At 42.4% G+C, this 23,159-nt stretch overlaps 2 protein-coding genes across 12 annotated transcripts in view; one reads left to right on the top strand and one right to left on the bottom strand.

The window, feature by feature from the left end:
• LOC139546479 (putative nuclease HARBI1) overlaps nt 1-16,963 on the top strand; it is a 406,641-nt gene extending 389,678 nt beyond the window's left edge. The window contains exons 3-12 of one of the 10 annotated variants that reach the window (XM_071354898.1): nt 13,930-14,000; nt 14,088-14,264; nt 14,355-14,416; nt 14,499-14,585; nt 14,673-14,714; nt 14,783-14,956; nt 15,036-15,071; nt 15,170-15,724; nt 16,006-16,117; nt 16,212-16,963. In XM_071354898.1, the coding sequence (XP_071210999.1) occupies nt 13,930-14,000; nt 14,088-14,264; nt 14,355-14,416; nt 14,499-14,585; nt 14,673-14,714; nt 14,783-14,956; nt 15,036-15,071 (649 nt within the window). In that variant the 3' untranslated portion in view covers nt 15,170-15,724; nt 16,006-16,117; nt 16,212-16,963. Of the gene's footprint in view, nt 1-13,260; nt 14,265-14,354; nt 14,417-14,498; nt 15,910-16,005; nt 16,118-16,211 lie in introns of those variants that run through there. The other 9 variants (XM_071354897.1, XM_071354890.1, XM_071354891.1 and 6 more) reach the window with 9 other exon arrangements.
• On the bottom strand, nt 659-21,274 carry LOC139546478 (atypical chemokine receptor 3-like). Of its 2 annotated transcripts, none has more exons than XM_071354887.1 (2): nt 21,086-21,274; nt 659-3,685 (listed from the first exon to the last, which is right to left on the bottom strand). In XM_071354887.1, the coding sequence occupies exon 2, from the start codon at nt 3,633-3,635 to the stop codon at nt 2,499-2,501; it is 1,137 nt and encodes a 378-aa protein (XP_071210988.1). In that variant the 5' UTR covers nt 3,636-3,685; nt 21,086-21,274; the 3' UTR covers nt 659-2,498. The 2 variants fall into 2 exon arrangements, with proteins under 2 accessions (XP_071210988.1, XP_071210987.1); XM_071354886.1 differs by having other exon boundaries at nt 21,113-21,274.
• Nucleotides 21,275-23,159: the final 1,885 nt, after the last annotated feature.

Raw genomic sequence — 23,159 nt, 5'->3', positions numbered from 1 at the left:
GGACCTCAGACTGAGGTGAAGGTTCACCTTCCAACAGGACAAAGACCCTAAGCACACAGTCAAGACAACGCAGAAGTGGCTTCGGGACAAGTCTCTGAATGTCTTTGAGTGGCCCAGCCAGAGCCCGGACTTCAACCCGGTCAAACATCTATGGAGACCTGAAAATAGCTGTGCAGTGACACTCTCCATCCAGCCTGACAGAGCTTGAGAGGATCTGCAGAGAAGAATGGGAGAAACTCCCCAAATACAGGTGTGCCAAGCTTGTAGCTTCATACCCAAGAAAACTCGAGGCTGTAATCGCTGCCAAAGGTGCTTCAACAAAGTACTGAGTAAAGGGTCTGAATACTTATGTAAATGTAATATTTCCAGTTTTTTTTTATTTTACAAATGTGTCAACATAAAAATAAAAAAAACAGTTTTTGCTTTGTCTTTATGAGGTATTGTGTGTAGATTGAGGGAAAAAAACGATTTAATCAATTGTAGAATAATGATGTAAAGTAACAAAATATGGACAAAGTCAAGGGGTGTGAATACTTTCCGAATGCACTGTACCACACCGCCTCAAGCCTTATTGCTTAAATATAGCTCACTTTATCCACCGGAGGTGTCCAGTCAGAGCTGCTATACTAAAGCTGTCCAGTAATGCAATAAACACTGGTTACATTTCACCATTTGTTACTTTAATTAAAAAGCTGTGATTAAAGTACTAACGCAAAGCAAAAGATCTTCAGACATAGTATACATTTTTGCTATTTAATGAGTAACAAAATCCATAACATACAGTAAACATAAAATATCTCTATAAAATATAATGGAATGCCTCTTCTTGTAGACATGTCGGTCTTTGTTTCTTTATTTTTTTAATAATCACTGCTAGGATTGGAACCCTTACAATGTAATATCAAGTTCAATCAAGTTTATTTTATATAGCCCTTCGTACATCAGCTAATATCTCGAAGTGCTGTACAGAAACCCAGCCTAAAACCCCAAACAGCAAGCAATGCAGGTGTAGAAGCACATACATATGCATCCAATCAGATAACACGATGACTCATGACAACGTATCAAACTAAATATGTTTGCTACCACACAGAAATAGCATTGTACACATAAATGTTTAGGACATATCCAACTAGGGATAGAGGTTTGACATCTGTTCAATATTTGAATAGTATCATACATTTTTGTTGGATATCAGGATATTGAAAATACTTGTGTTTTTTTTACTTAAGGACTCTATTCAATCAGTTCCGCTTTAGCCGACATCCGCATAGTGGTTGTTTTGGCGGTGTCTGAGGTGGAACTGGAATGCAGACTAACAGAAAATAAGTCAAACTTGACAAATTATCCAACGGATTATGATAATTTGCTTGTAAAAAAAAAAGGGGGAGATGCAAAAACATTAATTTGTTTTAATTTAATTTGCTCTTTTTCGTGTTGATAGTCTGTAGCATTTATACACATCTGTCCAGCATTGTGGCTGTGGCTGCCTACACATGGATGCAGTAAAGCTGTGTTTGGTTATTGGTCATAAAGCCCTCACTGTCTGTGCTGTGGTGTGGTCTGTGTGCTGATGCAGCGTCCCTGATGCCATATGAAGCACACGTGTCTCACTATTATCTCTAATGCTAATATTAGCCATAACGTATTGTATAGTTACAGCTATGCTATATGTGGTGATAGAGATATCGAGGCTGTGTCAACACTCCAACCTAGCTTCCTTTCCTTGTCTCTTCTCCTTAAATGATCACTGTTCTGAAAACTCAACATTTTCTGAGACAATTCCGGGACCTCTCTAGTCATTCTAGGTCAGGGGTCACAGAAGGAGGGAGATGAGGAAAGGGAGCTGGTTCAAAGTATTATGAGATTGAAGTAGACAGCAAGACTGGTGTCACAGAGCAAGGGACTCTCATTTACAATGAGGCAGCTTTATGAACACAGACATTACTGAAATGGACTTCTGAATCCACAACACAATGATTTAAAAACATAGAAATTACAAAATTGGAAAGTCGAAGCATACCATAAATATATAATATATCTAAAGTTGAACAATAACAATCTCACAATGATAATATATGTACAGTATTTCAATGCCCTTCTAACTATTTACAAAGTGGACTTTAAGGTCCACACATAGCGTACGCACACACACACACACACACCTCTAGCAGTTTAAAAAATAATGCAGCTATTGGGTGAACTCTATATACAATCACTGCTGCAGCTCGAATACAGGCAATGCTAGGACAGACCGTTCTGTGAGCTTGTGTGGCCTACCACTTCGCGGCACATCGGGCAGCTGAATGAAATGCACCTACCGCAAACAGCGTGACAATTAAGAACGCAAGGCTTTATCGTTGGGCTTTTTACAGAAATGTTTGGCGATCGACTAGGAAATCCTTGGAGATGGACCAGTTGGTGACCACTGATCTAGACTATGTTCTAAATGTTCTTGATGTGTTTTTGAGTTCCAGAGTGTGTTCTAGAGTTCAGTCTCAGATCTGTGGTGTGTTCTCCACAGCGACGGCAGAGTACTCTGTCTCAGAGACATGGGTCTGTTCTATGAGCCTGGCCAGGCCTGTACGTGTGGAGTACTTGAAGATGAAGGCCTTCATCAGGTCGTAGCGGTAGTTCCTGTTGATGAAGTTGTAGAGGATGGGGTTGAAGCAGCAGTGGAGCAGGGACAGACACTGGGTGAGGTGCAGCGCCACGTAGAGGGCGTTCTCCAGCCCACAGCTCAGAGGAACCAGGCCCAGCAGGGAGAGGGCATCGGCCAGGAGCACCCCGTGGTAGGGCCCCCAGCAGCCGAGGAACACCACTATGTAGGCCAGGATCACCCTGCGGCTCACACAACGCTCCTGCTCCACTGCCGAGGAGGAAAAGGAGGAGGAGGAGAGTGCTTTGGCCAGGAGGGCATAGGCCAGAGCAATGACAGGGAAGGGGATGATGAAGCCAAGCAGGATGAAGCTCAGCTGGACCCCTACCATCCACTCCCTAGGGTGTTCCTCTGGGTACACCGGCCTGCACAGCACTACCTCCCCTTGTGATGACCTCAGAGCCCGCAGGAAGTAAGTGTCCGGCAGGGAAGCCACCAGAGCCAGGAGCCACACCCCCATGCACACGCCGTGGCGAATCAGCTTCCGGCGCCGGCCCCCATCCTCACTGTCGGCCGGCCGCGTCACGCTCAGGTAGCGGTCGACGCTCATACAGGCCAGGAAGAAGATGGAGCTGAAGAGGTTAACGGAGAAGAGCAGGTGGGTGAGCTTACACGCCAACTCGCTGAAGGCCCAGTGGCCGTGCTGTGCCAGGGAGCTCACCCACACGGGCAACGTGACGCACACGCACAGGTCAGCTGCCGCCAGGTGGGCGATGTATAGGTGGGTCTCGTGGCGAGGGGAGGAGCCGGAGGTGGTGCGCTGGGCGCGGATGTTGATCCAGAGGACGAGGCCGTTGGCGGCCAAACCAACCACGAAGATGAAGACGTAGAGGATGCACATGGAGTGGAGCAGGGCGCTGCGGTCGAAGGCCGTGGGACAGCCACCCATCTCTACGCGCGTCCCGTTCTCCAGGAGGCCTGTGAGGTTCAGGTCCTCCCACGTGTCGAACAGCTCATCCAGATCGAAGCTGTTCATCCTTCTGCCGTTTGCTGGGAACAATCACACACACCTCACTGATCTGGGATCTGTAGAGACAAGAAGACAGCAGCCCATCAGTCCTGATCTCAATCTGTCTGTTTGCCATGTCATAGTAAATGTTTGAACTATATTTAGAGAGCGCTGCCCTGAGTTCCTTTGACTTTTATTAACAAGATCTCAACCCATCAGTCCTGACCTCACTCCGTTCCTGGGGCAGAGCTAGATCAGAAAAGCAATTCACTTCTTCACAGAGCCCTGCATTCTACAGTATGTTATGAGATCTAATAAGCACCCAAATGAAATTACCAAAAAAAACACACATAGCTTTTTATTATATACACCACCAGATCTGAAGAAATCTAAATGTAGTTAACTCTTAAAACAATTATTTATTCATTCATTCATAATGGCTCTGTTGTTTTGGGATGATTGAGGAGTGACTGCCAAAGCTGTCTTTTGCCATCCAGTCAGAGGGCACCACCAGCTATGTTGCCATTTGTCCAAAAAACACAACATCCCGATTAAAATGTGAGGAAGTGGGATCTGTAACCCAAACATTGTGTATTTTCTCAACTTTCCTTGCATTCCCAGATCCAGCGTCAGTCGGGATGAGAAACCCGATTCCGTTTTAAATAATTCTCCCCCTTTTCGTGCTCGTTACAAGGGAAACATTAGCCTCTGCAACTCCAGAAAGAGAAGAGCTGTCATCGCAAGAGGATCAAAGGACAGCTCTGTCATAACCACAACTATGTAATCTGAAAACATTTGAGACTAATCATATACAGTACACACACACATGCAAAGGGATCCTACACACTCATGCAACATGCATCATGAACACTTACACACACGCACACACAGCTCAATATTTTATTACAGCACAACCTCTGACCTCTCTGTATGTCTGATTATGATTGGTCCTCTTACACTCAGGTATGATGTCTCTCTTCCCCTGACAGTCACATCATGACGGGAGGGATGTGAGGGATGGAAGAACAAACCCTAAACATGAAAACCTGTCACGCCCTGACCATAGAGAGCCCTTGTTTCTCTATGGTGTAGTAGGTCAGGGCGTGACTAGGGGGTATTCTGGTTTAAAATTTCTATGTTGTGTTCTAGTTTATATTTTCTATAATGGTGTTTTGTATGGTTCCCAATTAGAGGCAGCTGGTAATCGTTGTCTCTAATTGGGGATCATATTTAAGTAGCTATTTTTCCCACCTGTGTTTGTGGGATATTGTATTGTGCATGTAGCACCACGTAGTCACGCATCGTTGTTCGTTTATTGATTTATTGTTTTTTTGCTTAAGTTTCACTTTGAAATAAATATGTGGAACTCAACATCATCTGCGCCTTGGTCCCGTTCTTACGACAACCGTGACAAAACCATGAGTGATATAACCTCTCCTTTTCCTCCTAATTGGCACACATGTCCACAGACTGAGACATCAGAGCCGGGTTATTAGTGTTTGCCACTAGTGCCGGCTGTACAACAGGTTACACACTAATTTCCAGCTGGGTACATTTTCCACGTATACTGAACAAAAATATAAACGCAATATGCAACAATTTCAAAGACTTGACTGAGTTACAGTTCATTTAAGGAAATCAGTCAATTGAAATAAATTAATTAGGCCCTAGTATATGGATTTCACATGACTGGGCAGCGGTTCAGCCATGGGTGGGCCTGGGAGGGCATAGGCCCAACCACTTGGCAGCCAGGCCCGCCCACTGGGGAGCCATAATTGTGGCAATTCATATCTTACTATAAAATACTTTAATCTCAAGAGAGGACAGGTTAATTGTCAAAAAAGGTTTAAGTTGTCTTACCTAAAAAATAGTCCTGATCATATAAGCCTAGAATTTATCACAAAAAACAAACAATACACTGAATGAATACATTTTCAGGATCCTGGCTGGCTACTTTTTCTATTTGGCTGGCTACTCTGTGGGCTTCTGGAAAACACTGGGTTACCAGGGGGTTTAACTACTTTAGACCCGGTCCAGCCACGGTCAAAGACAGTCAGCGCCGCTGGGCGACACAGCGTGTTAAAGTGCATTGAAACGTGACCGCTTAGAGCAGCTGGGTGTGTGAGAGCTGTGTGAGAGTGTGTGACCGCAGAACACCACGTTGCCCACGCCAAGTTGTCTGCGATATCTGTGACTGAGTGTGTTAGTGCATGTACCTGGAGCAGGTGCCAGTAGATGTGTGTGTTGTGTTAGGGCTGTCTGTGGTTTCAGCTCATTCTTTCAGCGATCATGGCGCTATTCAATCGATAGCCCCTTTCAGTGCTATTTGGCACTTGACCACTTCACCTCTGGCACACAACCTCAAATCAAATAATTTGTATTGGTCACATACACATGGTTAGCAGATGTTATTGCGAGTGTAGCGAAATGCTTGTGTTTCTAGTTCCGACAGTGCAGCAATATCTAACAATTCCACAACAACTACCAAATACACACAAATCTAAGTAAATTAATGGAATAAGAACATATAAATATATGGATGAGCAATGACAGAGCAGCATAGGCAAGATGCAATAGATGGTATAAAATAAAGTATATACAGTGGGGCAAAAAAGTATTTAGTCAGCCACCAATTGTGCAAGTTCTCCCACTTAAAAATATGAGAGAGGCCTGTAATTTTCATCATAGGTACACTTCAACTATGACAGACAAAATGAGAAAAAAAAATCCAGAAAATCACATTGTAGGATGTTTTATGAATTTATTTGCAAATGATGGTGGAAAATAAGTATTTGGTCAATAACAAAAGTTTATCTCAATACTTTGTTATATACCCTTTGTTGGCAATGACAGAGGTCAAACGTTTTCTGTAAGTCTTCACAAGGTTTTCACACTGTTGCTGGTATTTTGGCCCATTCCTCCATGCAGATCTCCTCTAGAGCAGTGATGTTTTGGGGCTGTTGCTGGGCAACACAGACTTTCAACTCCCTCCAAAGATTTTCTATGGGGTTGAGATCTGGAGACTGGCTAGGCCACTCCAGGACCTTGAAATGTTTCTTACGAAGCCACTCCTTCGTTGCCCGGGCGGTGTGTTTGGGATCATTGTCATGCTGAAAGACCCAGACACGTTTCATCTTCAATGCCCTTGCTGATGGAAGGAGGTTTTCACTCAAAATCTCACGATACATGGCCCCATTCATTCTTTCCTTTACACGGATCAGTCGTTCTGGTCCCTTTGCAGAAAAACAGCCCCAAAGCATGATGTTTCCACCCCCATGCTTCACAGTAGGTATGGTGTTCTTTGGATGCAACTCAGCATTCTTTGTCCTCCAAACACGACGAGTTGAGTTTTTACCAAAAACTTATATTTTGGTTTCGTCTGACCATATGACATTCTCCCAATCTTCTTCTGGATCATCCAAATGCTCTCTAGCAAACTTCAGACGGGCCTGGACATGTATTGGCTTAAGCAGGGGGACACGTCTGGCACTGCAGGATTTGAGTCCCTGGCAGTGTAGTGTGTTACTGATGGTAGGCTTTGTTACTTTGGTCCCAGCTCTCTGCAGGTCATTCACTAGGTCCCCCCGTGTGGTTCTGGGATTTTTGCTCACCGTTCTTGTGATCATTTTGACCCCACGGGGTGAGATCTTGCGTGGAGCCCCAGATCGAGGGAGATTATCAGTGGTCTTGTATGTCTTCCATTTCCTAATAATTGCTCCCACAGTTGATTTCTTCAAACCAAGCTGCTTACCTATTGCAGATTCAGTCTTCCCAGCCTGGTGCAGGTCTACAATTTTGTTTCTGGTGTCCTTTGACAGCTCTTTGGTCTTGGCCATAGTGGAGTTTGGAGTGTGACTGTTTGAGGTTGTGGACAGGTGTCTTTTATACTGATAACAAGTTCAAACAGGTGCCATTAATACAGGTAACGAGTGGAGGACAGAGGAGCCTCTTAAAGAAGAAATTACAGGTCTGTGAGAGCCAGAAATCTTGCTTGTTTGTAGGTGACCAAATACTTATTTTCCACCATAATTTGCAAATAAATTCATTAAAAATCCTACAATGTGATTTTCTGGATTTTTTTTTCTCATTTTGTCTGTCATAGTTGAAGTGTACCTATGATGAAAATTACAGGCCTCTCTCATCTTTTTAAGTGGGAGAACTTGCACAATTGGTGGCTGACTAAATACTTTTTTGCCCCACTGTACATATGAGATGAGTAATGCAAGATATGTAAACATTATTAAAGTGACGAGTGATCCAGTTATTAAAGTGGCCAATGATTTCAAGTCTATATGTAGGCAGCAGCCTCTCTGTGTTAGTGATGGCTGTTTAACAGTCTGATGGCCTTGAGATAAACAGCTTATTTCAGTCTCTTGGTCCCAGCTTTGATGCACCTGTACTGACCTCGCCTTCTGGATGGTAGCGGGGTGAACAGGCAGTGGCTCGGGGGGTTGTTGTCCTTGATGATCTTTTTGGCCTTCCTGTGACATCGGGTGCTGTAGGTGTCCTGGGGGGCAGGTAGTTTGCCCCCGGTGATGCGTTGTGCAGATTGCACCACCCTCTGGAGAGCCTTGCAGTTGTGGGCGGTGCAGTTGCCGTACCAGGTGGTGATACAGCCCGACAGGATGCTCTCAACTGTGCATCTGTAAAAGTTTGTGAGGGTTTTAGGTGACAAGCCAAATTTTTTCCGCCTCCCGAGGTTGAAGAGGCGCTATTGCGCCTTCTTCACCACACTGTCTGTGTGGGTGGACCATTTCAGTTTGTCCGTGATGTGTACGCCGAGGAACTTAAAACTTTCCACCTTCTCCACTGCTGTCCTGTGATGTGGATAGGGGGGTGCTCCCTCTGCTGTTTCCTTAAGTCCACGATAATCTCCTTTGTTTTGTTGACGTTGAGTGAGAAGTTGTTTTCCTGACACCACACTCCGAGAGCCCTTACCTCCTACCTGTAGGCTGTCTCGTCATTGTTGGTAATCAAGCCTACTACTGTTGTGTCATCTGCAAATGTAACGATTGAGTGTGAGGCATGCATGGCCACGCAGTCATGGGTGAACAGGGAGTACAGGAGGAGGCTGAGCACGCACCCTTGTGGGGCCCCAGTGTTGAGGATCAGTGAAGTGGAGATGTTGTTTCCTACCTTCACCACCGGGTGGCCCGTCAGGAAGTCCAGGACCCAATTGCACAGGGCGGGGTTGAGACCCAGGGCCTCAAGCTTAATGATGAGCTTGGAGGGTACTATGGTGTTAAATGCTGAGCTATAGTCAATGAAGAGCATTCTTACATACAGTAGGTATTCCTCTTGTCCAGATGGGATATGCCAGTGTACAGTGTGATGGCAATTGCATCGTCTGTGGACCTATTTGGGCGGTAAGCAAATTGAAGTGGGTCTAGGGTGACAGGTAAGGTGGAGGTGATATGATCCTTGACTAGTCTCTCAAAGCACTTCATGATGACAGAAGTGAGTGCTACGGGGCGATAGTCATTTAGTTTAGTTAGCTTTGCTTTCTTGGGTATAGGAAAAATGGTGGCCATCTTGAAGCATGTGGGGACAGCAGACTGGGATAGGGAGACATTGAATATGTCCGTAAACACTCCAGCCAGCTGGTCTGCGCATGCTCTAAGGCTTGGGATGCCGTCTGGGCCGGCAGCCTTGCGAGGGTTAACACGTTCAAATGTCTTACTCACATCGGCCACAGAGAAGGAGAGCCTACAGTTCTTGATAGCAGGCTGCGTCGGTGGCACTGTATTATCCTCAAAGCGGGCAAAGAAGGTGTTTAGTTTGTCTGGAAGCGAGCCGTCGGTGTCCGTGACTTCTTGCCCTTTACTACAGTAGTTTTGTCATTCTCCCTAATAGCAGCAGCTGCACACTTTTCTCTTGCTCTTTCTCCTTCCTCCCCCTCTCATCTGCCCCTCAAAGCAAAAGGGGAAAATTCAGATCACAAGCCTTTAGTTTCGCCACACTCCAAACACCCAATGAGGCTGAGCTGGTTACAACATAGATAGACTACCTACCATGAGAGCTAGCAGGGCCTAAAATTAACACATGCGGGTAGATTTTAGCACTGGCAGGTAAGATGTCTGTCAGGGCTTCACATTGTGAGCATTTCACTCACATTATTTTGTGAATAAAAATAGTCAAGTGTGATCACATGTATAGTCAAGTAGGATTATTTATAGTTAAAGAAATGCCTCAGTAGCTGTTTTCAAAGTATTTCTGCCGTTTTGTTTCATAGCTGGTAAATGAATCGCACTACAACTGCCTGGCTGGCGGCTGTGAACACGTGAAGTGCTGATTGAAAGATCGATTTTTAGAAGCGCTGTGCACAGGCATAACAGTTGGTCTAATTTACTTGAAACAAAAGTCTATAGAAGTGACATTTTGTCCTTGTGTTTCTTGGCTATTTACATTGTTTTGTTGACAAGCTAGTTTGTTTTTCTATGTTTGAGTTTCAACTGCTACGGATGAGAAGACAATGCCTCTAGTCTAGTCAGACTCGATCTCACAAGTGCAAACATGACTCAAATCGCGCTACCACGGTAACCTCCCGCAGTTAAGGGGGCAGGTGAACAAGCTGGTCTCGTCTGTGATTTAAAAAAAAATATATTATTTCACCTTTATTTAACCAGGTAGGCCAGTTGAGAACAAGTTCTCATTTACAACTGCGACCTGGCCAAGATAAAGCAAAGCAGTGCGACAAAAACAACAACACAGAGTTACACATTACACAAATATATTTTGGTTAAAAAGTTGTTTTTTTAAATGAAATGAAACAATATACCACATGACTTCTTACTAGTAACACAGTTCTTGTTCTAGAAACATTACAAAGCATGATCATCAGTTTGTGTTTCATTTGTGTAATTTTAGCCAGAAAACAATATTTTGATTGGTAAAAAATCTGATTGACAGGTAGATTTTTTAATCTACCTGACACGGTAAGTAAAATCACAGACGAGACCAGCTTGTAAATGTAAATGTTATGCCCTGCTCAAAGCCAGTATGTATGAACTTGAGCATTATATTATTATATTTGGCACCACTGTAAGGGTGGCTGTATCTTATTATCGCTGATGATTACACATTAGGCAAGCAGCATGCAGGGCCGATGATGCATTACAATACAAGACAAAAAGAGAGCAATGAAAGCTGTTTATCTGTGTTAGCCCAAGACCAGAGAATGCTGCAGGTGCGACAATAAAAGATTGACAGTCTCTCTTGCTGGAAGAGTTCTCTCCTGTTGGTTTAGGCTTTTGTGTTGTAAAAGAAAGGACTCAAAGGAGAGGGATCACGGGATGGCCCACAAACATCCATATACACTAAATTACTCAAAGTAGGTGGACATCTGCTCGTCGAACATCTCATTGCAAAATAATGGCCATTAATATGGAGTTGGTCCCCTCTTTGCTGCTATAACAGCCTTCCATTCAGCCACAAGAGCATTAGTGAGGTTAGTCACTGATGTTGGGCGATTAGTACTGGCTCGCAGTCAGCGTTCCATATTGATCCCAAAAGGTGTTCGATGGGGTTGAGGTCAGGGCTCTGTGCAGGCCAGCGAGCTTTACACCCCTCCAGCCGATGCTTGGCATTGTGCATGGTGATCTTAGGCCTGTTTGCGGCTGCTCGGCCATGGAAACCCATCTCATGATACTCCCGACGAACAATTATTGTGCTGGCGTTGCTTCCAGAGGCAAACTGGAACTCGGTAGTGAGTGTTGCAATCAAGGACTATCAATTTTTACGCTCTACGCACTTCAGCACTCAAGGGTCCCGTTCTGTGAGCTTATGTGGCCTACCACTTCGCGGCTGACCTGTTGATGCTCCTAGACGTTTCCACTTCACAATAACAGCACATACAGATGACCGGGGCAGCTCTAGCGAGGCAGAAATTTGACGAACTGACTTGTTGGAAAGGTGGCATCCTATAGAGGTGCCACGTTGAAAGTCACTGAGCTCTTCAGTAAGGCCATTCAATGTTTGTCTATGGAGATTGCATGGCTGTGTGTTCAATTTTATACACCTGTCAGCAACAGATGTGGCTAAAATAGCCGAATCCACTAATTTGAAGGGGTGTCCACATACTTTGTATATATAGTGTAGCTGCTAAAGCAAAATGAGATGAGGAAGCGGAACTCTTTAGTCTTAGTTATATATTTGCTATATTGGGAACTTTTTGTACCCAAGCACCTCAAATCGAATCACATTTATACTATACTATTAGATTATCCATGTGTCACAATTATTATTTTATAAATGCCTTATAATTCTATCAGAAAATAATTGTTTATAGGCAAGGGAACTACTACATTTTAATCAGTGAGACACACTTATGTTGAGTAAAACACACAATTGTCTTGGGTAATTCCACGACATGAGTCCCTTGAGGGTAGTGTAACTTGGTGGATTTTTTTTTTTACTTCATAAAAACATGTTTTCCCATCTCAAGAGGTTAAATAATAAAATGACTATAACACGTCCCTATTAATTGCCAAATAAAGTAACATTGTTGACTGTAACAGGGTTGGAGTTCATCTTAAATCAGCCATAAATCCCCTTAGGCCTTTTCACACTGCATTGTTCATAGCCCCAGGCTTAACCTGTACATATAAGCATTTGTTAACCCGGGCTAAACTTTAGCCCTGGGCTAAGGATTCACACTTGTATACCAACGTCCTGGGCTAACAGACGAACACACATGGAACCAACATTCTATCTCTACCAAGCGACCAATGTTATAAGCATTAAGGCATTTATTAACCCATTATTTCCTCTTGCTTCTAGACTTCGATTTCCAACAGCGATGGTTTGTATAAACCTTCCTGTCTGCCTGTCAGACCTCGGAAAAAATGTTTCGCTTTTGAAATGTAATGTTGCCCCTGTACAGAGAATGCTGTGCATGGACGAGACATTAACTTTTCTGATCTATGCGAAATCATGCAACAATATTATTATTATAATGGTTTGCTAGCATATATCCAATTAAATATCAATAGAAAAGCTATGAAAACTGATGACAATTGAGCGTTTTCTGCCCGTTCAGTTGTAGAATTTGTGGAGCAGTTGGCTAGAAAAATAAGACGTCAGCCAGCCTCCATAGCAACCGTTTTTGTTAACCATAGCAACCAATGTTTTTGCATGGACGAAAGTATTTCGTTTTTTTGTCAGGTTTTTGTCCTCAGATGGAAAGATGAAATCGTATACATTGACTTATTAAAATAGTGTGAGGAACGCGTCACAGGATGTGCAAATTAAGTGCAGCTTTTGTAGTTGGACAGAACATTTCATGTGTTTGTGATTGGACAGATAACATTTGATGTGTTTGTGATTGGACAGAGAACATTTTATGTGTGTGTGATTATACAGAGAACATTTCATGTGTTTGTGATTGGACAGAGAACATTTAATGTGTTTGTGATTGGACAGAGAACATTTTATGTGTGTGTGATTATACAGAGAACATTTCATGTGTTTGTGATTATACAGAGAACATTGTATGTGTTGTTCTTGACCCCGTTTCACACTGGCTACTTAGTGGCACCGTGCTTCTGGGCTAGGGTTGGTGCTATCCCACATTAGAATGTGCAAGTGTGAACACTTGCATTAGCCACGGACTAAAATCTCCCTTAGTCCAGGGCTGGTGAGGCTCTTAGTCCTGGGGCCTGTTGCACAAAAGTAGAATTAAGACATCCGGGATAAATGACTCAGCTGAGCTCAATGAAGCCAAAACATGTGCGTCCAGGCTTAATTGGTTGCACAAAGACCAAGCCAGGATGAGCAGACACGGATTCATTAAGCCAGGTGAAACCAATCCTGGATAGGTGCGCGCTCACGGCTCACTCAAATAGACCCCGCCACAGATCACAGATTAACTGATTTACCATGGCAACTAGAGCCGCGTACTTTTCCCCGTCGGAAGCACAAATCCTCATGGAGGCATACGAGGAGGTAAAAGATATAATTAAGAAGAAAGGCAACACCGCCACAGTGATAAAGCAAAGAGAAAAAGCGTGGCAAAGTATTGCAGACCGCCTGAATGCGTAAGTAGTGCACAATTACACACTCACCGCTCCGCTGAAACATCACAATTACAATTCAAATATTTAATTCACATCTCCAAAAATGCAGTTGTACTGTAATTATGAAACGGTTAAATTTTTAATTGAAATGCACTGCAGATATGAGTGAAATTGTGTAAAGTAACTCCATCACACTGTATAAAGCTATGATAAATGTTTTGATATTTTTACTGAAAACAAGACAAAAATACCAAGTAATTTTTTGCAGTGTGACTCCATTAAATGTGTGTGTGTGTGTGTGTGTGTAGATTAAACATGAACGGGCCAAAACGGACATGGCAGCAGGTCAAAATCAAATACAAGAACATTCTGCAGAATGGTATGGTCCCTGACTAATATTTAACAAAGCACAAGCATATATTGTACCCAGAAGGTGCCTGCTCACACATTGTCTGTACTGTTTTAGCAGTGAAAAAGAATACCCACAGACAAGGCACGGGTGGTGGGTCACCAAAGGCTGACCTTACCCCAGCAGAGGACATGGCCTTGGAGCTAAATAAAGGCAGGCCTGTCTTAGAGGGGATCCCTGGGGGGAAAGAGACGAGCATAGGTTCCTCCCAAGATGCCACCCGCTTCATTCAAGGTATGTCCTTCCATCTCTACATGGGATACAACCACATTCATATTGAATCAATTTGGACTGTCTGACTTTGGTTTACCTATTGCCTTGCAGTGTCTGGCAGCACTGTGTTCCTGTTAGAGCCACCAGCACAAGCACCAGACGATGCTGATCCAGTGAGTACTCCATCAAAGGCATACTGTAGGCCTGGCATGTCTTGTCTACTAGCTTCAATATGAATCCGATTAAATGTGATAGGGTGAAGGCCCCAGTGCAGCAGCAACAGCACATGATGGAGACGATGATGAGGAGGAGACCATCTCTCTGGATTCCAGAAGGCATGAGGTATCATGTTAAGACTGTGAAAGTACTATTTACTCTACAATGGTGAGGAGTCCTCATCAAAATCAAAAAATCTAATTTCTTTTACAGGACCCAGATGCTATACAGTGGGAAAACCAGCCTGGCAACATAGTGCGTATTAATAAAAGGACACCACATCCTGCCAAATTCCAGCTGCGCTAATTGTATTGTGTTCACAGAGCTCACAAGCTATCAGAAAGTTGTATGGCAACCACCTCCGGCGCCAAATAGAACTGGCAGACATAGACATTCAGTACAAGAAGAAAAAGATGGAAAATCTTGCACTGGAGTCCGAAATAAAAAAGAGGACAATTAGGAAACTGGACCTTGAAATAAAAAAACTTGAGAGGGAGGTGAGATATGCCTTCAATGTACACTGTATGCTAACTGTAACACAAATGTATTAATCATTATTTTTCTTTCCTCCCCCAGCTCCAAGAAGATGACACAGCTCAAAATAAAAATTAGGTATATTCTCGTAAAGTCAAGTGAGCCATGACATATGAGCTCTTATTGTGAGCACACAGGACGGTGGCATCTTTCTAAGGTTTTTTTTATTTTCCCAGCAATCAGTACAACCAAGTCATCGTTATAAGGCATCGCCCTCTTTTGCCCACCCCCCCAGCACCAGGTGTGGCCACTAGCCTATATGAAGGCCCAAAATTGTGTGTTCCTTTCTGCTCTGACAATGGCATGCCCATTCGTGCGAGATGTGGTGGATGAAGAAGCACTTGTGCTGAGGAGAGCCTTCAGGCGAGAAAGGGTCTTCAGGGACCGGTTGGACCCACTGGCCTTCCCTGATGACCATCTATATGAAAGATACAGATTTTCTGCAGATGGCATCAGGTATCTATGCAGACTACTGGGTCCCAGGATTAAGCACCGCACTGCACGGAGCCATGCACTGAGTGTGGAGCAAATGGTTTGTGTGGCCTTGCGCTTTTTTGCTAGTGGAGCCTTCCTGTACTCAGTGGGGGATGCAGAACAGCTGAACAAGGCCACAATTTGCCGCACAATAAGGAGTGTGTGTCTGGCTATCAAAGCATTAGCAGATGTCTTCATCTCCTTCCCTGGCCACAGAAGACTCTGTGACATCAAAGAGGAGTTCTATAGGATTGCAGGTAAGAGGATCTACAAATTACAGGACAACTGTTAACACATAGTAGGATACTCATTACTTTGTGTGACAGGTTTCCCCAATGTCATTGGTGCAGTGGACTGCACACACATAAGGATAAAAGCCCCCTCAGGTGCCCATGAGGCCGATTTTGTGAATAGGAAATCCTTTCACAGCATTAATGTTCAGGTGAACATAACTTTTTGATATTGTCCATTGACGAACACTCTGCATTGCCAGTGATGTGCATTGATTGGTGTAATATTCCTCATCTTATGATTTCAGATGGTCTGCAATGCTGACTGTGTGATCAGCAATGTTGTGGCAAAATGGCCTGGCTCAGTCCATGACTCCAGAATCTTTCGGGCCTCTGAAATCTATCAGTGCCTATCACAAGGTAAGCCACACAACCCCTATTTATAACCATCATGGCTGTGTCAAGAATATCACTGTGTTTATGAGGTAGTAATGATGAGATTTTGTGTTGACAGGTGAATTCTCTGGTGTGTTGCTGGGAGACAGGGGGTATGGCTGCCAGCCTTTTCTCCTGACACCTTTCACAGACCCCCAGGAAGCACAGCAGGCCTACAACCATGCCCATGCCAGGACCAGGGCCAGAGTTGAAATGACCTTTGGCCTCCTGAAGGCACGCTTTCACTGCCTTCACAAATTAAGGGTCAGCCCTGTTAGGGCATGTGATATTACTGTGGCTTGTGCTGTCCTCCACAATGTGGCCTGCCTGAGGAAGGAGAGGGCCCCCAGAGTGCCACCAGCCATGGACTGGGACAATCCGGCCATCTTCCCTGATGACGACAGTGGTCGGCTGCTGAGGGACCAATATGTGTTGAATTATTTTAGTTAATATGTGTGCTTTCAATTTTGGTTAAATATGTCCTGCGGTGGCAGAGGAATTTGGTTTTTTTTGGGTTCGTTTTTTGACGAATTTGGCCTCTTATGATGTTTGTGCGGTATACTGTGTGTAATACAAGGCTACAGGGAGGCTACTGCATCCATTCATTTGTCTGTTCAGTTGATGTGTATGGATTTGTCCTGCATTTATTTTAGTGTGCAGACATGCAGGGTGTGTTATATACAGACCTTTGAATGTGTATGTATCATTTTGTATAATATGCTTGGATTCTGTGCTTTCCATCTTGTAGAGTCACTGTGACTTCAGTTTCGAAAGGAGCTGATGGTTTACCTGCTTTGTTTTGTCCTTATTCAATAAAGGAACATAATGTTACACATTGTGTTTTTATATTCATATGGAATGTGTATTTGTTTATATGACAGAGTACTAGGGCCACACTGAAGAAAAAGGATAAAGTCATAAATTTATGAGGCTGGTTCTTTCTGCAGAAAAGCTACATATTGTTTTTACAGTTTTGATACTTATGACAATGTGATACTTAATATTCTGGCACATCAGCATGTCTTTGTTTATGAAACCATACTGAAGTACAATTTCACGAAATGCCCCACATCTGTCATTTTAACAACTGTCCTCCTTTAAAACAACTGGTTACAATATTATGACTTGTGTTTTTTTCCCCTCTGTGGCCCTAATATTCTATCATTTTATATATAGCCTTATAGTCTATGGGAAACTGTAAATTATCTAATGATAGCAACATCATCTAAAAATCATTTTTTATCCAAAATCATTGAAATTAATGATCACAAACGTTTAAATAATAACAGTGGGTCTAGTTATATGTGATAACAATGTATAGTGAGCAGTGAAATAACTATTGGTTTCCATTTGTGGTGACTGCTGACTGACATTAGGGATGAGATTAAATAGATCCTGGAATTTAGCCTGGTCTGGAGCAGGCTAGCTCCACAGAATAAATCTCCATGGTAATTTATACCATAACATATCCTCCTGCCCCCTATCCATCTTTAGTGCAACCGGATTACGGATCAATTGAGCCAGGATCACCAAGATATCCTGGCTTAATCCCTTATCCTAGTTTTGTGCAACAGGCCCCTGGGCTAAAGTGCTATGTGAACGTGCCCCTTGTGACCTGTTGTGTGCAACAGCGAGCAGTAATTGAATGCAAGCCTCAATGTTTTTTTCTTGTTCAAACATTTTTAGCCCGTCTATCTATGGGTAACAGGGTTGACATGTTATGCTTAACCCACTCAGTTTCCACCACAAAACACCAGAAAATGGCCAAAAAGAGTTGAACCAGTTCACCTGCTTTTACATTTGACTAATAGACGTTCAAGGCTTCTTTAGATTTTTTCTTTTAATAAGGGTTAGTGTCATCATATTAAAATGAGAGTTCAGTTCACATAACAGGATGTTACGAATTTGCAAAACGTACAATATGTAACAAATTTGCGAAACATACAATGTTATAAATTTGCATACCATATGATATGTTACGAATTCTAGCTAAGTGGCTAACGTTAGCTAGGCGTTAAGGTTAAGTTTAGGAGTTGTATGTGATGAAAGTTGAACTCGCAACCTTTGGGTTGCTAGACGTTTGCGTTATACACCTACCCATACAATCCGACCAACCACCCTACTTTTGTTTTTGCCTTAAGTAACCATCTGTCTTATGTAACCATACCAAACGTAACATATCATCAGGGTTGGGTAGGTTACTTTCTAAATGTAATCCGTTGCAGTTACTAGTTACCTGTCCAAAATTGTAATCAGTAATGTAACTTTTGGATTACCCAAACTCAGTAACTTAATCTGATTACAATCCGTTACTTTTAGATTACTTTCCCCTTAAGAGGCATTAGAAGAAGACAAATGTATGTTACCAATTGAACAACATTATTGCAGGATAAATCAATGTTCAACTTCACATAGCTTCTCATATATGGATGTTACATTTTACTTTATGGGTTGGTTATGTAGGTTTCTTCTAACCCATCACTTTCTACTACATATAATAATACAATTAAATTATATCTTTACATTAAAAACCAGTCTATAAAAATTCCAGTCATTCCAATAAATGTTAAACCCCTTGATCTTCAAGAATAGGACTTGGAAATATGGAAGTATAGATTAGCCAAATTGTTTTACCTGAGAATGACCACCAAACTAAGGACATTAGCCAGCGCTACTCTGTTTATGATTTTGTTGTCATTGAGGACTGATTGGGGTCATTGATTAGAGTTGAAAAATAAATGCTGCGCTCATGGAATGGCATGCTTTGAGCATTACTGAAAAGTGCTATTTACATGTGAAAAATGAATGCCAAATGCTGCAATTGCTATAGGTCTATTGTTTATCTTTTTGTTAGTGACACTTTGATATCTTGATAATATGCAGCTGTTTAAAGGGCAAATCCACAGATGAAACAATAACAAAACAGTCGCCCCGCCTCTGTTTTGGTAAAAAGCTGAGGGATGGGCCTGGAGAAATGTAACCACTCTCAGATTAATAGTCAGAGCTATGGATGTGAGAACTGACCATCCATGATATCAAAATGATTGTTTTAACCATGTTATGAGGCTATACAGTGTTTGTTTACATTTACAATGTTTACAAACATTGTAGGAAAACAAGCTTATATTTTGGGTTCTCATGGAGTGTGACAGTTGAACTAAGCTCATGAGGCATTTATAATTTATATTCTTCAAGAATCAATGGATATTTATTAATCCAAAAATGGATGTAGCAACTACAGATTGCCTCTTTAAGTCTATCAAAAGTGTGCGAGTTTGAGCTTGTGTCCATTAGGCCTATGGATTTATTTATTTAATCAGCATGAATTAGATGGAGCAATAAAAGCCCCACTTTTATTCCATGGGCTTGGATCTGCACTGTGCAGCTGTTGCAAGAGTGCATTTTTCACTGTCTGTCCACTGGTTTCAAAAACAATGATTATAGGCAGTTAAACTTCTTGAATTCAACGACTATTGGTTTCAAATACACATTTAGATTTGTGAACAGCTATCCACAACAACCACAGTCCGTAAGGCGCAAATAGCTAAATGAGAGCGCAGCAATGATTTACATCAATGCGCTATGTAGATATCAATAATAAGTGATATCTGTATCGCCGTAGACTACACCACTGCTGTCATCCTTACCTCCAAGCGTTTATTCAAATTGGATCATCTTTGGATGCCAACAGCATCATTGAAAGACATAGCTTGGACTGTAGCCTACAAAAGCCTGTTCCTGCTATTTTCCCGCGATCCATCAAACACATTTGGGGTGTCATCATAGTGGTCTCTGATTTGTGATCAGACTCGCTCAGGTGGAACAAATTTAAATTTGCGCTTTTTTTCAATGATGATTTGAATGTCATTGGGAAAACAGAGAAGTGTAAAATATTTTTTTTTCCGCAAACATCCTTTCTGAATTTAAAAGTAATCCTCGAAGTAATGATCTAGCTTTTCAAAAGTATCTGTAATCTGATTACAATATTTTTGTTGGTAATGTACCGGATTACAGTTTTTTAAAATTGTGTAATTGTTGTAATCCCTTAGATGTAATCCGTTACTCCCCAACCCTGCATATCATACTAAAGGGTGTGTATGTACAGAATAATACAAAATGCACTGAGACCAGTTTGCAAAATGAGTGACAGTTTTAAATGAATCATTAACTGCATGAAATAAATAATAATCTTCAGAAATGACTTTGACAAAGCAACAAAAATGATTGGGCTTTAAAATGATTGGAGAAATGTTGGGGTTGAGTGGGTTAAAATCTTCTTAGAGGTTGCACAGAGGGCCAATTTTTGCACTTTATAAAGTCTCTGTTCATATTATAAATCTGATTTATAGAATTGTCCATGTATTGTAAATATTAACGGGAACTTCACATTTAATATGACAGGGTTTTAAAATGCAATATAGGTGCACAATTTCTACAAAATAAAATATAAACGGGTCGCAAAAGGGACTCATTTCGTGGAACGACACCTTTACACACGACCTGAAGCCTATCTGAGTGCACATTCAATTCAGTCCCATTGTAATCAGGTTTAAAATCTGCCGTGACAACAAACCACATTCCTTATCAAATGCCAGGGGACTCGGTGTAGTAAACTGGCGGCGCTCATTGAATGGGCACAGCTAATCCGCGCGCCCCGCTGCGAAACAGGATGTCTCTATCTATGGCTAGAATGACTTGAGGAGTTTCAGAGGCCAGTAGTCACATTAGGCTAATATGTTACCCAAAACTCCGCTGCAACAATACACCATTAGCATAACAAATGCAGTGTTTGCTGAAACATAAAACTTGCGTATTGGGCATTTGGTTAAACAAAAAGTATTTCTGGAACCGACATTTTAGGAGTGCAGCTCTTTGGTCCGCAGCCTCTTGTTATGGAGATGCTCCTGTCAAGTGGTTAGCAAAATAAACTACAATTTATGTAAAATGCCTTACTTGTAAATTGAGAAAAAAATCCCTTACTTGTGGCCTCTTCGAAGAAATGGCACAGTGTCTCTAGTGCGAAGTGATGTTCAGTTACGTTAGGCTTTGTCCGAGATGGGGAGAGATGGTGGTTGTGAGCTCTCCGCTATCTGGCTTTGACTGAGTGGGTGAGTGTCCCGTCTCCTCCCAGCGATAGTGAACCTGGCCTCATACCTCCCACTGCACTTGTTAATATACTGCGTAGTGAGTGATACGCCTTCCAGGGCAAGTCCCGCAACACATTCATTGATGTATTTTACAAGAGTGGAAAATGCGTCAGATTTCCTTCCACTTTACATCCCACAAACAATTGCCCAAGAGACTGAAACACGTTTGTGCTTTGTACACAGCTGGATTCTTGGTGTGCAGACTGCCAAAGAGAGACGCTAATAGTAGTCATATATCATCTGAGATATGTTTATGATAGAAATCTATACTTTTTTGTGTGCACATTCCTCATTTCAATGTATAGCAACTAGACTCATTTTGTTGTCATTTTCATTCTTGTGGTTTGGGTGATAGACCCATCTAACATGTATTGCATTTGCCAATTCAAGCTTGTGGTTGTACCCTATACCACGAATACTGTATTTAAAATGTGTTATTCAATTGTGAGTATGAAAATATGTATTGTTCCCTTCCACACAAATAAAGTTCACAGTCCACACCCGTCTTCTCTCAGTTCCTCTCAACTGTTAGTGACTATTTATGAAACTGAGGTCAACAACATAAAGCTACCCATAGACTCACACCCACAGCCCTCCACTCCCTCAGAGCAACCACAAAAATCAGCTCAACCCAGCCTCTCCAGACATGTGAGACCAAAACCACCTAATATGATTAAAAGATGTACCAACTGAAAAAAATGTATGGCAGTTATAAACTGTCTATTACTTTGAGGTCTGTCTGACATCCTGAGCACAATGTCAAACACAGTGGATGTGGTATAGTCAAGAAACACCGGCAAAATCATGTGCAAAAATATGACAAAAAACGTTGACTGAGACAAAAAGAGTTAAAGACCGAGTTAGAGACAGAGTAAAAGACAGAGTTAGAGACAGAGTTAGAGACAGAGTTAGAGACAGAGTTAGAGACAGAGTTAGAGACAGAGTTAGAGGCCGAGTAAGAGACCGAGTAAGAGACCGAGTAAGAGACCGAGTAAGAGACCGAGTAAGAGACAGAGACAAAGTTAGAGAAACAGTTAGAGACAGAGTTAGAGACATAGACAGAGTTAGAGACATAGACAGAGTTAGAGACAGACACAGAGTTTGAGACAGACACAGAGTTTGAGACAGAGACAGAGTTTGAGACAGAGACAGAGTTTGAGACAGAGACAGACTTAGAGACAGACTTAGAGACAGACTTAGAGACAGACTTAGAGACAGACTTAGAGACAGACTTAGAGACAGACTTAGAGACAGACACAGAGTTAGAGACAGAGACAGACTTAGAGACAGAGACAGACTTAGAGACAGAGACAGACTTAGAGACAGACTTAGAGACAGACTTAGAGACAGACTTAGAGACAGACTTAGAGACAGACTTAGAGACAGACTTAGAGACAGAGTTAGAGACAGACTTAGAGACAGAGTTAGAGACAGAGTTAGAGACAGAGTTAGAGACAGACATAGAGTTAGAGACAGACTTAGAGACAGAGTTAGAGACAGACTTAGAGACAGAGTTAGAGACAGACACAGAGTTAGAGAAAGAGACAGTTAGAGACAGAGACAGATTAAGAGACAGAGACAGATTAAGAGACAGAGTTATAGAAAGAGACAGAGGCAGAGTTAGAGAGAGACAGAGGCAGAGTTAGAAACAGAAACAGAGTTATAGACGGAGACGGAGACGGAGACGGAGTTAGAGACAGAGACAGAGAAATAGTTAGAGACAGAGACAGAGTTAGATATAGAGTTAGATATAGACCCTGATAGCCCTTCTGACAACCCCCCCACACCCACTGAGGAATATACACAAGACACAGATTGTTCTCCTTATGGACTCAAATGGGAAATATATACAAGAAAAAAAAACTTTGTCCCAAACACAG

Source organism: Salvelinus alpinus, chromosome 20, assembly GCF_045679555.1.
Source record: "Salvelinus alpinus chromosome 20, SLU_Salpinus.1, whole genome shotgun sequence".
Classification (NCBI taxonomy): domain Eukaryota; kingdom Metazoa; phylum Chordata; class Actinopteri; order Salmoniformes; family Salmonidae; genus Salvelinus; species Salvelinus alpinus.
This window is presented reverse-complemented; position numbering and strand designations above follow the sequence as displayed.

Bases quoted from the DNA above. Each gene is read 5' to 3' on its own strand.
- LOC139546478 (XM_071354887.1), bottom strand. From the start codon at position 3,635: ATGAACAGCTTCGATCTGGATGAGCTGTTCGACACGTGGGAGGACCTG.